Genomic DNA, 15,709 nt, shown 5'->3' on the forward strand with positions numbered 1-15,709 from the left:
TGGATGTTTTGTTCTTGTTTGATCCTGGATGATTTGGTGTTATTTATTCTGGATTTCAAGTTCCTTCTCTCTTCAATGGTCTTCCATGATTCATTACTGATCCATTCTTTATGCTGTTTTTTCCTGTGTCCAATAGTTTTCTTGCTGGTTTCTTTGTATGTTTCAACAATATTCTCCCAATGCTTGTTGATGTCAATCCCATCAACATCATCATCCCTTGTAGTACAGGAGAGAGCTTGGTATCTGTTCCGGAGTTGTATTGTGAATTTCTTCTTTATTGATGGGTCTTTCAACATGCAAACATCAAATCTTGGGGACCCTTTGGGTGTCGGTATGGTTCTTTTCAACCTTTGATATCTGCTGTTATAAGGTGATGGTCGCTGGAGACATCTGCTCCTCTCCTCACTTTGACATCGCTCAATGAGTGTCTCCATTTGCCATTGATCATCAAGTGATCAATCTGGTTCTGGTCTTTCCCATTTGGTGAGAGCCATGTCAATTTGTGGATGTTCTTGTGGGGAAACAGAGTGCCTCCAATAACCATGTTGTTTGATAGACAGAATGAAGTTAATCGCTCACTATTGTTGTTCATTACTCCACATCCATGTTTGCCCATCGCTCTCTCATAGTTGGTGTTATCGCTGCCCACCTTTGCATTTAGGTCGCTGCTGACTAAGGAGATCTTGAGCAGGTGTTCTCTGGACTTCAGATTGGAGGATATTATAGAAAATGTCTTTTTCCTCTTCTTTGGCATCATTGGTGGGAGAATAGCTTTGAATAGTTGTAAGGTTGTTATATTGTCCCTTGAATCTGGCTGTTATTATTCTATTGTTGATGGGTTTCCATTCAATGAGTGATTTCTCTATGCCCTTTTGGAGAATGATGGCAACCCCTTCATGATGCCGGCCATCGCCTCATGCCCAGAGTATAGGACTGTTTCTCCAGTATTTGTTTCGATTGACCCTGAATCGGTCCATCTCGCTTAGCTTATCCCGAGGATGTTAAGGTTGTAGTGTCTCATTTCATTGGTGATCTGTGCCAACTTCCCAGCTTCAAACATGGTTAGAACGTTCCAGAAACCAAACTTTAGTTTGGTTTTGGTGTTCAGGACCCACTTTTTCGCGCCACCAACTTCCAGAGGGCTTTCTTTGGAGGCGGTCATATGAGTTTGGTACTCTTGTGGGCCTTCACATCCAGATATTGTGGTTTCTTTTGTTGTCTTTTCCGTAGCATATAGTTTTTTTACAGAATAGGGTTGCTAGCCCTATGTCTAACCTCTGGCCATTGTTGGCCATTGGAAGGGGTGGAGTTGGTTTGTTAGTCCTCTCCCCTAAACCTAGTGTCTTTCAGGTAATGGATTACAGACTCACACCACATGAGACCAGACAGGCTTAAGGTTGTGTACAAGCTGTCCCGGCACGTCAAGCTCAACCAACTCCTGTTACCATGTAGGTGGCAGTTGACTAGCAATCTACTACTACTGGAAATTTACTTTAAATGTAGTTTTTTTTACTTTTACTCAAGTGTGTTTTTAACCCAGATACTCTGACTTTTACTCAAGTAAGATTTTGAGACACACTACCCATACTTAAGTATAATTTCTGGGTACTTTTTACACCCCTGCCTTTCAGGCATAACTTTTTGGGGGGGTTTCTAAGATTTTTCTTTCTACAGACTGTTTCACTGGAACAGCTTGGACCCAGAGTTTACTTCCCATTGTAGCGTTGGCTAATATTTCATATCTAATAGTTGACAAGAAATCAAATGTAGTCCATTCTAGAATGTTTGTGCTGGTTTTTGTTTATGTTTTAATTTAACTGCCGATAAACAGTTTCAACTCGACAACATACACATTCTGAACGGACCCACGTTTATTTCCTGTTGCAGTGTTTGCTAATACAATAACTGACGAGGAAACTATAAAAGAAGGAAGGGTCACTGTGTAGCGCGTGAACGCACATTAGTGCCAAGTGCGGAAACCTTCAGTACGGCCGACATTGAGTTGAATGGGATCAGCCATCTCCTCGTTTATGACCATTGTGTTATTAAACAGGTTATTTCTCCGGATGTCAGAATCATCTGCAATTTGTTGGATTGTTAACTAGCTAACATTTTATATATTGGTTGATGTATATTCCCTCAGATAACTTATATTTAGAATTTGTATGTAGGCTTCAATAGAACTGGCACCAGAAACTGGCACCAAGCAGAGCATAGAATGCTGGTATTCTGACGTGATGATCTTTCCTTCTTTTATAGTTTCCTTGATAACTGACAGGAAATACACTTGGGGCCCAAACGGTTCCATAGCAACTATAGACCTTTTCAGAATAATTATATTGCTACTGTAGGGAAACAGCATGGTGTATTATTATATTATATATTATATTATATAAGTGTGTTTCCTGTCAGCTACTGGATTAGCAAACACTGCAACAGGAAATAAACTTCGGCCCATTTACAATGTCAATGTTGTCAAGTTTGAAAAGGTCTATAGTTATCAATGGCCAACAGTCATGGTGACATCAGCATTAGAATCACCATGTGATTAAACGACCACCCTATGTGCAGGGAAACACAGTGCATTACACCACGCAGGGATTTTCACTTTGCCTGTTTATCCTTGTTCAACGCTCTCTCCATCAACATGTAATAGACTGTTGGCAGAATGGCTGATTACTGGGTTCTCTTGCGCTCAATTGAGCAATTGACTCGCAGGTTCGGCCGAGGAGATTCCCTTGTTCTTGTTGAGGGAGAACGATGAGAGTGTGGAGCATGGATACGAGGGGTTTCCCCCATAGGTGTTAGGTATTCCCAGGGGTATGGAGGGTGTGGAGAGAAACAGGCTAGACAGGCAGCGTGTATCACTTCCGCAACGGATTTAGTTGGATTTTGGTTTCCGGGTTCGCCTGATTGGCCGCGACGGCCACGTGACACGCCGTGGCACGCCCCCGCGGCAGCGGCAGAGGCGGCAGCGCGCTGCTGTGTTGACGCTCGCGGCGGAGTGGACTTGACCGCGAGGCTAGAGTTCACTTCCCCTTTCACATCGGTGCAGTCATCAGTCATCTAATAATATCGCGCCACGCTGCTGTGCAGTCATCAGTCATCTAATAATATTGATTACTTTTGTCAAGAATCCCGCGTCTGCTTTGCACTATAGCGTATTGTATATTAGTACATTGCATAGTATATTGTATATTGTATGGTAACAGTCTCTGGAGCGCGCCAGTAAGAAGCATTTGCACTGCAACTCGTACACCTTACTGTAAATTGTACCTCATCCCATTGCTGCGTTGCACTATAGCGTATTGTATATTGCTACATTGCATAGTATATTGTATATTGTATGGTACAGTAACTGTTGTGAAGGGCCAGATTAAACTGAGAATCTACCTTTATTGTTTGATACAGTATACTTTGTATATTATTTATATATATACACGGAATATCCCTTTACCTGCGTTCAAACCAGAGTAATATTCGCTCTCCTATTGGACAGCGCCCCCAGGCGCCAGCGCGCAAGCCCCCAACGGCAGGTTCAAAGACAAGTTCAGGCATGTCAGAACATGCTCAGAGTCAGCGTATTGATACCAGACAAAGACTGCGGTTTGGGACTAGATATTCACTTAAGTATAAATACAGCGCAAGGTGCGTACAGCAGTAGTTCAGTCTCGTTCAGTACCTTACCCACCTTCACCACGAGTCAACGTGCAGTGAAGTGAGCAACCTTGCGTCTAACAGAGCATTGAGAACCACGTGCGAATAGAATAGTAAAAGTGCCAGAGTTTAATGAAGTAACGTCGAGTTCGACCTAATCTAATGTGAAGTAGAAGTAGTCGTTCATTTATTGTATATCGTGCGACCACAGTTCGTTCGTGTGTAGCATTACCCAGCGGTTCGTCGTGTCTTTAGCTAGTGTACTTAGCCAGGGTGTGTGGCCTAAATACGTCGCCCACACCCGAGGAGTCCTAGGCGGAGAACCGTTGGACATGTACACAGGAGAATCGGCGTCGGCGATTGCAGAACCATTACTGGTTGGATTATATTGATTTGGAACGTGGTACCCGGAGAAGAGCATCGTTGATTTCCACTGTCGTTTGGGATTCAACCTCGTGAGGATTACAACTCGGGCTGGCCTCGTGGACGGAGGCTGGCTAGCTGTCATCAATGCTATCTAGCATTTGGATTACAATTATTAATTTGCTGCTGATCAAGGGAGTTTACAAGGACCGACTCCTGTACCTGGAGTCTCTTTATTCCTCATTGAATCAGACGGAGTACCCGAACATTCCTCTACCCTCCAGGCCTTAAACCCCGGAGGGAACCCATTGTCTCCAGGCGGTACCAGTGTTGCCCTATCTAGTTGCTACTATACGACAGGTGGTGTCAACTTAGACCCATCGTAGGATTCCTGCTATTCTTAGTGACTCATGCTATTGACTGACTTTACGTATATTCTTCGCCATACAAGCGCGACCTTAATTCTCATTCTGTAACCTAATGTTGCCTAATAATAATAAATTACCCTCAAATACTATTTCTTTGTCAATGCCGTGTTCTTGTGGGTGTTCACCATCTATATTTGATGTACTGTCTGGCCAGTAATTAAAGTACATAACTAGCCGTGGTTTAATCTATCACAATCTTTAATACAGTCAGGGTTTTGTAACCCCTCAGTTACAGTAACAGTCTCTGGAGCGCAACAGTAAGAAGCATTTGCACTGCAACTCGTACACCTTACTGTAAATTGTACCTCATCCCGCGTCTGCTTTGCACTATAGCGTATTGTATATTAGTACATTGCATAGTATATTGTATATTGTATGGTAACAGTCTCTGGAGCGAGCCAGTAAGAAGCATTTGCACTGCAACTCGTACACCTTACTGTAAATTGTACCTCATCCCATTGCTGCGTTGCACTATAGCGTATTGTATATTGCTACATTGCATAGTATATTGTATATTGTATGGTAACTCAGTTACTTCTATTCTGCATCGAACATTGTACATATGTCTCTATACTATTTTATTTCATACTTATCTTGTCTAGCACAGTCTCTAACAGTAACAGTAAGAAGCATTTTGGATAAAAGTATTCTGTACTTCTGTATGACAACAATGTATGCCTTTCAAATGTTAAATGATAAATGATTAAATTATACACACTGAAATCTACGCTCTCTCATCCTGCTTTCCACAACGCGACAATATTATTAAACAGCAGCTCTGTCATTGAAGTGGGAAAAGTGAGCTGTATTGTATATTAGTACATTGCATAGTATATTGTATGGTAACTCAGTTACTTCTATTCTGCATCGAACATTGTACATATGTCTCTATACTATTTTATTGAAGATGGCGCAACAATATTGCTCTGGCGTTGAAGTGGGAAAGCGGCAGTGAAACACAGCAGCGTGTAGCGGCGCCTTGCCGCTGCCGCCTCTGCCGCGGGGGCGTGCGACAGCGTGTCACGTGGCCGTCGCGGCCAATCAGGCGAACCCAGAAACCGAAATCCAACTAAATCCGTTGCGGAAGTGATACTCGCAGACAGGCATGCTGTGTCGGTAATAGCCCCCTCCAGGCCATGTTTTGCTTCTGTCAGCCTCCCCCTCCTGGGACAGCCTGGAGCGCAGCAGTCCCACCATGCCAGGCCTTCCTACTACACACATACAGTACACACACACACACACACACACACACACACACACACACACACACACACACACACACACACACACACACACACACACACACACACACACACACACACACACACACACACACACACACACACACACACACACACACACACACACACACACACAGACAGATAGTCATACACACATGCACATGTACTGTATATACACACGCACACACACGCACATGCACACACATGCACACACATGCACACACACACAGACAGTCATACACACATGCACATGTACTGTATATACACACACACACACACGCACATGCACATACACGCGCACACACACACACACACATACACACACACACACACACACACACACACACACACACACACACACACACACACACACACACACACGTACACGTACACACAGACCACAGACCCTTTTTCCCCCTCTCCTCCAGTCTTGGTGTGCTGGCCGGCTCCAGGCCGGTCTGACAGCTTGATTCAAGCCACCGACCCACACGCCATTGATTGACACATATTTCAGATACACTGGAGGGATTTGGTTCCCTCAGCGCTTTTCCAGGAGACGCCTCTGCAAACAAACCCTCTGCGGAACGGCCTTCAGCCTCACAATTACTGAAGATCGCAGCCAAATTGGAGCTTTTAATGTTATATATATATGTGTTTTTTTATTATTGTTATCCATCTCGTGTTTTCTTTATTCAAATCTGGCCGAGGTGAGCTGGGTGGCGTGCACGTAGCTCTATGTGTGCAGACTAGCTGGAGCTCTGCAAGGAAAGTCATTTGTGGGTGAATAGGCCTTGGGTGACTGACAATACTGAGGGAGACAGACAGGCAGGCAGGCAGGCAGGCAGGCAGGCAGGCAGGCAGGCAGGCAGGCAGACAGACAGACAGACAGACAGACAGACAGACAGACAGACAGACAGACAGACAGACAGACAGACAGACAGACAGACAGACAGACAGACAGACAGACAGACAGACAGACAGACCAAAGTAGATTTCATTCATAGCATGGACTAAAACAGTGAAGATGTGAACGTGTTGAATGACTTGTGAATAAGTGAAATTGAGTGTCTTGACAGAGTGAATGTCCTGTGAATAAGTGAACATCTTTTGAATAAGTGAAAGCCTTGTGAATAAGTGAATATCTTGTGAATAAGTGAATGTCCTGTGAACAAGTGAACATCTTGTGAATAAGTGAATATCTTGTGAATAAGTGAATGTCATGTGACTAAGTGAACATCTTGTGAATAAGTGAATATCTTGTGAATAAGTGAACATCTTGTGAATAAGTGAATATCTTGTGAATAAGTGAATGTCATGTGAATAAGTGAACATCTTGTGAATAAGTGAATATCTTGTGAATAAGTGAACATCTTGTGAATAAGTGAATATCTTGTGAATAAGTGAATGTCATGTGAATAAGTGAACATCTTGTGAATGAGTGAAAGTCTTGTGAATAAGTGAACATCTTGTGAATGAGTGAACACATTGTGAATAAGTGAACACATTGTGAATAAGTGAACATCTTGTGAATAAGTGAACATCTTGTGAATGAGTGAACGTATTGTGAATAAGTGAACATCTTATGAATAAGTGAACACATTGTTAATAAGTGAACACATTGTGAATAAGTGAACGGTTTGTGAATAAGTTAATGTGTTGTTTTCATAGCAGACATTGGGAGGGGAAAAAAACACTGGACTTACTCAACAAAAAAAATGTATCCACTTTTTCTCCTCTTTTTCTATTTTTCTCCCATCCCAATTCCGCTGTGCCAATTCTCCCCTCCCCTGTCTTGAACGTTGCTCGCAACTGGCCGGTTGTAGGGAGGATAGAAGCCTTGCATCACATGTCCCCTCCGATACATGTGGAGGCAGCCTGTCACATCTTTTCACCTGCCAGCGCGGACTCTCATTGGCGAGGTGTAACGTGTGGGAGGCTCACACTACCCCCGCCATTTCCTGTCTCTGCTGTGCAGGCGTCCCCCAACCGACCTGTAGGAGTTGCTGTCCACAACGTCCAGATTACCACCCATCGACTTCCACCCGCTAACTCTGCCAATTGAGTTAGTATGACGGCCGGCCCAAGCCGGAGGCAACACCGACAGCCGGAGTCGAACCCCGGTGTCTCTTGCGTTGGTGACGAGTGCAATGTCCGCTGCGCCACCCAGCCGCCTGACTTACTCACTTTCTGTGTTCAAGAAGGCACTTTGGAGAACCCTGAAATCCCAGTGTTTATACTTGCAAAGTGTGTCATTACCTCTTGCAATCAGTGGCGTTGCGTGGGTAAAATAACAGGGGAAGCCAAATTTTTTTTATTAAAAAATAAATTATTTTAATATTTTTATTAATATTTTTTAATTTTTTATTTTTTTTAAGTCAAGCAGTCACCATGTACACTACAGTATGGCTCGGCGGCCAGTCAAACTTTATTTTTATTTATTTAACAGATTTCAGAATGGGTACAATACAGTATGGCTCAATACACACAATTGTATAAGGGGATGCAGACCAGAGAAAGACGTTTGTCTTGTTTACATCAGGGTCATTAATACTGCTGGAGCATTGGTTCATTTTTGGTCCGATTTTTCCTTGCACGATTTTGCGCGCCGCGTGGGAGCAAATTCGAGACACATATTCGGTTGCAAGGTGTCCCACGGTCTCCTCTATGGCCGTGAATATTTTCACGCGGATCGGAATCACGGCGCGCCCGTGGGACACTTTTCCGCTTTGGCGAGTTTATTTCACGCTTTCGGCTTTCCTTTTCTAAGCATTTTCGGGGCTACATGTGAATGAGTAAAAGTTGCGGGACACCCAGATGTTTACACAATAGAAAGCTCGCGTGGATCCCATAATAGGCTCACTTAATACAGCGTTTTTAAAATCACGCAACATTTTCAGGGTCGCAAGCCGACCTTTTCCCCTCGTTTTCGATGATGGAAGTGATTTAGGAAAAGCTTCGGCACGCCGAGAGGTACCCGTGGATTTAATCTCGCGAGGATCGGGGCAATATTCGGCCCGTGGGAGCAGTCACGGGTTAATACAATTTTCAGAGTGCAGAGGGGAGGTGTGCAGAGGGGATGCCAGACTAATTATTCTGCTCACAGCCCCGTTTTAAACTTTTAAGGTGTGGCAGTCAGCTCGAATCTGATTGGCTAGTATCGGTTTTGGACTCTACATACATGAACCACATGGTTGAGGCTGGAGAAAGACACCTACCCCCTGCCTCTCCTCTAGCTGCAGTGAGCATAGTGAGTCTGACAGTGTGTTAGAGAGAGTGAGAAGGAGAAGAGGGAGACATTTAAAAAAAAAAAAAAATTATAACATAGATGCACAGATGAAAAAGAATATAAACTATATTAAAAAGAAATTATATATATATATATATATATATATATATATATATATATATATATATATTTTTTTTTTTTTTTTTTTTTTTCATATTTGATATTTGATATTAATTCATATTTTGATAGGGAGGCTTGGCTTCCGTTGGCTTCCATAAGGATTCGCCACTGCTTGCAATGACTAGCACCGCTGTGCAGCTTGAGCCTCTGTCATTTGGGCCGGTGTCTCAGAATGCCCTTATCTGGGCCTTAGACTCCCCTTTTTAAACAGGACTGCATGTCAGGAAGACAAACCCTCGAAGCGAACACATGAATATATTACCAGGACGCTCGCTCAGCGGAGGAATTACCACAGTCTAAAGGTGTAATGGATCGTTAGCCGTCTGCCCCACAGTGATGAATATTGATGTGTGAGGATGTCGGGCAACGCTTGGACAGCGGGCTGAATGTGCGATTGTATGGAAACCCCGGGGTGATAACTACCTCAGAGAGATGTGATGCTACCCAGCAAACACGTTGATGTTCATTACCCCTCTATTGGGTCTGAGCGTCCAAACAAGAGCCCAAAAGGGGTTGAAATTAATGTTTGTCTTTAGACCAATGTCGTTCCAACGTTGTTTGAACAGTTCAGTGAGATATGATGAGGGTTTCAAATGCAGGCGAAAGAATACAACTGCTGCAGAAATTGGTAGCAAAAACCCAACATCATCCTTAAAGTTTCAGTTAAAGTCTTTTGTTAGACGTCAGTTCAGACGTCGGCCCTATGCTTGCTGGATAGCTTTGTTTCCCAGTATGGATGGATCCATTAGTATTTGACGGTCCTCTCCATAGAATCCCAGGTTCATTAAAGGCTCAACAAAGCACAGCATTTCTCCTCCAGGATGTCCTTGGAACAGAGTAGGAGAAAAGAGAGAGGGATCAATCACAGGAAAAAGAAAACTATATTGGAAGAACTCAAGGAAATGTCAAACAAACAAGTTTGTTTTGTCGGAATGGGATCCTTGTTTAAAGGTCCATCAGCATTAAAAATGGAACACGTGTGTGTGTGTGTGTGTGTGTGTGTGTGTGTGTGTGTGTGTGTGTGTGTGTGTGTGTGTGTGTGTGTGTGTGTGTGTGTGTGTGTGTGTGTGTGTGTGTGTGTGTGTGTGTGTGTGTGTGTGTGTGTGTGTGTGTGTGTGTGTGTGTGTGTGTGTGTGTGTGTGTGTGTGTGTGCGTGGGTGTGACTGAGTGTGGTATGGGAAACATGGTTTGCTACCAGAGCGAATACAAATACACAACCAAGAAACAACAACATACAGTACAAGTTACATAACATAACACAGTAAAAAGAAGAGAAGAAGAGAGCCTCTCAACACAGAGCTAGCGGTGTTCATTAAAGAATTTAACCGCAGCAGGAATGTTAGGTTATGACTATAACCAAGTTCTGTTAACACTAGTGGACGCTCAGCGTCTCATTGCATATATCTCGCTTCAGCATATATACACTGAATAAATTTCAAAATGTACCTTTAAATGCCAGCATTCATCTGGCCACACCCCCATCCAACCCAGTTGTAGGTCACATGACACACACAACCCATCATCACCTACAAAAAATGGCAAAAACACTCTACAGAGGAACGCCGTTTTTCATAATGAGAGAATACATAATTCTCGATTAGTATCGGCCACAGGCCTTGCAAAGCACACACGAAAGCGACCAAACAATCTTTTCTTTTAGGAAAATAAAGTTTCTCCAGCAGTTGTAGCACAACCTCAGCAATCAAGCTAAGGGTTACATCGCATCCCTACCACACAGTGACACAATGTAGTGCAACAACATGTCTGATAGGAGGATGAAGAAGTCCCCAGGGAACCGGGGGGAAACACAATCCTCCTACTTTACCCTTAATACGGCCAGTTAAAACAGGAAAACCTGTTAATATGTGAACACACTGTTCATTGTCATTACAGGCTGAGAAAAGAATCATTCTTTACTCATTTGTCACTAAGCATAGCTTTATAGGTTAGTTAACCCCCTTAGTTGTGAGTACACAGTACATATAAACACACATAATGTTTCTCAACACAACAAACCAGATCATTTTCACATCTGTAACAACAACCCGATTTGCATGGAGAAGCTAAATACCAGTGACACGACAATTCACACATAACTCGCGTCGTATCCTAAATGTAGTGCAGCAACACTCGTTTTGGAAAACATCGTTATTTACAAAACATCTAGAAGGGAAAGCCAGAAGAAGTGTATAAGGTCTGGCCAAACCTTGCCTACCCGGAGCGTAGATCAACGAAGTGCAGTCTCAAGGCACCGTAGTAAACACAGCCATTCTGTGTTGCCGACCCGGCCAGCGTCGCCGCTCCAACCCGTCGCTACGGTCCCCTTTGTTGACGCAATCCTTGCCGTCCTGGCTCAGGGCAGGGTCGACGAACATCCTCTGTCAAAGATGACGTCGTAGTCAAGAGTGTTAAAACATGTTATAATCAAAGCACGTTCAACAGAGTAGCATTAAGCTAACGGCCGCTCCAACCGTCGGTCGCTACGCTACGGCGCACGCGACCAGAGGGGAGCTTCGAATGCCCCCCGCCTCTCCCCGTGAGGGAGAGGGGAGTTGGGAACCGCGGCGGCGCGCGAAGGGCCGGAGCCACCCCGCGCTGGGCCTCGGCCGATAGCAGCAAGCTAACGTTTCCTAGCCTAGCCAGGTAGGCCACCTACTCACCTAGTGATCACAGCAGGCTAGCGCCGCAGCTAACAGCTGACTGGCTAACAGTAGGCCACCACTAGCACGTAAGCTAAGCAGCGATAGCAGCAAGCTAATGTTTCCTAGCCTAACCTAGATAGGCCACCTAGTGATCACAGCAGGCTAGCACCGCAGCTAACAGCTGACTGGCTAACAGTAGGCCACCACTAGCACGTAAGCTAAGCAGCTATCACCTGAACTTGTACACAATGATATTACACTCACCCAGACAGGCCGCCGTTCTGAAACCCTCCTCACTTTTTAAGAGAAAGGAGAAACAAGATGTTAACACAGTTTTACAACGGTGATTTTACCAACACCAGACGGAGCCAGCACAATACCCAACTGGCCTGTGTAGCTGACTTTGAACACAGATCTTCCGCTAATGAACATCTATGCCCATATCTCCTCGTGAGGGAATACTCTCATTTGGATATGAAAGATGGGGCCTAACACGGTGACAGAGAGACATCCACTCGTCCAGAAAACACAGGGATCACCAGTGTTAATGGTCGTGGCCCACTAGTTAAACTATAATGGGCTTCAGATCAAGGTCTTCCGCTGTTGCCTAAGAGGCTGAACAAAAGACCTTAATCTGGGGCCGGTGTTCGTAAACATTGTCAGTTAGCCCCCATAGCACTAACAGACAAGTGGAGCCGCAAGCAAACAGTACTCACCCAACCTGAAACCCACCGCTTCTCACAACAGCGGCGCGTCCTACAGTTCAGCTGTGTCCTGAAAGGTTTCACCCCAACCAACACAGCAAGGAACTGCAGTTGAGAGGCATGCAGCGGCGTGCTCCCAATACGAAAACCGGTGGAGGATTTTAGAATGATCACCATCTTCCAAACACTCCAGTGACGAAGACAATATCGCCGTATTTTCTCGAAAATAGTGAGAGAAAAAATAAAGATATGATGTCAACGTATCTCCTTGTTCTTCCTTTCCTCGTAAACATTGCTCTTCCAGCCAATATTTTTCTCCACGTCAAGTGGGCATATGAGCAACACGTTGCTTGTGATGAAATTTGAGAAGGAGATGAGTGTGTGGCACCACCCCTGCTTATATAGGTAAGCGGATGGGGGTGTGGCCAGATGAATGCTGGCATTTAAAGGTACATTTTGAAATTTATTCAGTGTATATATGCTGAAGCGAGATATATGCAATGAGACGCTGAGCGGGAGCTAGTGTGATACAGAACAAAGGACCTTCTCAGGCTACGTTTAGACGAGCGTTTTGTGAACAGAAACCGCAAAAGTCATCTTGCGGTTTCACTTTTAATTTTGCGTTTAGACGAGCGTTTTGGGGTGGAATTCTCTGTGCAGACGAGGCTGTAACGATGGAGAACCGCTGTCACACGATATGTCACATGACGTGCTGTGAAGACCCGCCCTACTCTGCCTCTGATTCGCAGACTGTGGATGGGGAATGTGATTGGACCAAATCAGAGTCACTCACAGACAGTGGGTCCACTCACGCCGCGGGACAGATTCTTGTGTATTTAACCCTTTCACTGCCACACGACAGCCGGTTGTGTGATAGTAAAGGGTTAACCTTCTGTCGTGTGGCAGTGAAAGGGTTAAAAGTACTGCCAATGTAGCCTTCAGGTGATCTCCGTTGATATAGTCAGACATACTTGCTTTGTTTACGTCTCGGCTACTGGCGCATACCTGCTACCTGTGACGTAAGCAGTACGCGCGACCAGAGCCGTGACAACCCTTTCGTCATCGTTTTAACAGATTTATACGGTTTAACAGTTTAGACGAGAGCGCAAAGCTTTTGCGTTTCTAGGAATTCCACCCTGGAAGGTAGTCTCACTTTTTTGCGGTTTCACCCCGTAAAAACGCAGCTTCCGTATAAACGAAAGGCACATCCGTAAAAATATTTTTGCGGATTCACCTGCTAGCGTTTCCGTCTAAACAGGGCCTCAATCGCTCAGTAGAGCATCGAGGCATCAAAAACCACTAAATGAGCTTTGCATAACATCAAACACATTGTACAGAGGATGGCCTTCAAAAGATAGAATAGCGTTAAATTTAGTCATAATTCGCTTGGCTATAATGATCTCCAAGGAATCAGGAGGAAGGCCAATCACTGAGCCAGCCTGCACGCACATCAGTGTTAGTAGTCGGTATGTGTTTCTTCCTGTGTATTCACAGTGATAGGGTTCACCTGTGGGTCGTACAGCATGACCGCAGATGGCTAAACGTCACTTCTCCTCTCTCTCAGTGGTGTGTCACCTGCCCTGCATCAATGGTGGGAAGTGCAGTGCCCGGGACAAGTGTCAGTGCCCGCCGAGCCACACCGGGAAGTTCTGCCAGATGGCGGTTCAGAACGGGCAGCAGCCGTCAGGAGGCTACAACCAGGCCCAGGTCCACTCCACTCACACCCTGCCCCTCACCTACAGCAATGGACAGAACCATGGTAAGAGAAAGGAGAGACATTATGAGAGCAAGGCTTTCAGTACATATAAGTGGATGGGATATTTTATTCACAGTTGTATGTTATATAAACATATTTCTATTTGTATGTCTCTATAGGTTCCCATGTCTGTGTCTGTCTGTCTGTCTGTCTGTCTGTCTGTCTGTCTGTCTGTCTGTCTGTCTGTCTGTCTGTCTGTCTGTCTGTCTGTCTGTCTGTCTGTCTGTCTGTCTGTCTGTCTGTCTGTCTGTCTGCCTGCCTGCCTGCCTGCCTGTCTGCCTGTCTGCCAGTCTGTCTGCCAGTCTGTCTGCCTGCCTGCCTGCCTGCCTGTTTTTTGTTGTTTTTGAAAGAAAGAAAAAAGGAAAGGAAAAGAATGATGTAATCAACCCCCAACGCTTCCCCCTCAGTGCAATTCAGCCCCAGCATGGTGAACATCCACGTGAAGCACCCTCCAGAAGCCTCCGTGCAGATCCACCAGGTCTCCCAGCTGGACAACGGTCAGAAGGTGAAAGGACCCCAGGCTGGCTCCTCCTCCTCCTCCTCCAGCTACAGCTACCACTCAGAGAGCAGGCAGAAGATCCAGCACCAGGGCCACAACATCATCTACCCCGGCCAGCACGGCTACCAGGTGCCCCAGTACCAGCCAGTCACCTCCAAGAGCCAGCTGGGACGCTGCTTCCAGGAGACCACGGGCAGTCAGGTACATACAGTACACACACTGCAGGAGACACACACACACACACACACACACACACACACACACACACACACACACACACACACACACACACACACACACACACACACACACACACACACACACACACACACACTGCAGGAGACACACACACACACACACACACTGCAGGAGACACACACACACACACACACTGCAGGAGACACACACACACACACACACACTGCAGGAGACACACACACACACAGACACACACACACACACACACACACACACACACACACACACACACACACACACACACACACACACACACACACACACCGTTAGAATCACCAAGGAATAGATTTAAAAAATATATAAAAAAACAAACCCTGAGATTCCTTTTTGGGATACATTTAATGGTATGAGCGTATTTGTTTTATCAGCATGTTCTAATTGATACTCATACACCTGTAAATAAATCTTTTTTTTTTGTATCTACTTTTTCTCCCCATTTTCTATTTTTCTCCCATCCCAATTTCGTATTATCCAATTCTACCCTCCCCTGTCTCGAACGTTGTTAGACCATGCCTCCCACTGGTCGGCTGCAATGTGGACGAAGCCTTGCATCACGTGTCCCCTCCGGTACACGAGGAGGCAGCCGTCGCATGTTTTCACCTGTACAGCGCGATCTCTCAGCGGCGAGGAGTAACACGTGGGAGGCTCACGCTGCCCCCGTTGCTTCCTGATTCTGCTGTACAGGCGCACCAACCGACCTGTAGGAGTCGCTGTCCACAACGTCCGATCCCCACCCACCGGTTTTCCCACCCCCT

General features: G+C 45.2%; 1 protein-coding gene across 1 annotated transcript in view; it reads left to right on the forward strand.

The window, feature by feature from the left end:
• Nucleotides 1-15,709, forward strand: part of ltbp1 (latent transforming growth factor beta binding protein 1) — a 339,149-nt gene that overhangs the window by 152,978 nt on the left and 170,462 nt on the right. The window contains 2 exon segments of the mRNA XM_084322133.1: nucleotides 14,006-14,200; nucleotides 14,605-14,897. Coding sequence (XP_084178259.1) covers nucleotides 14,006-14,200; nucleotides 14,605-14,897 — 488 coding nt within the window.

Source organism: Notolepis coatsorum, assembly GCF_963971535.1.
Source record: "Notolepis coatsorum genome assembly, chromosome: 9".
In the NCBI taxonomy this organism is placed as follows: Eukaryota; Metazoa; Chordata; class Actinopteri; order Aulopiformes; family Paralepididae; genus Notolepis; species Notolepis coatsorum.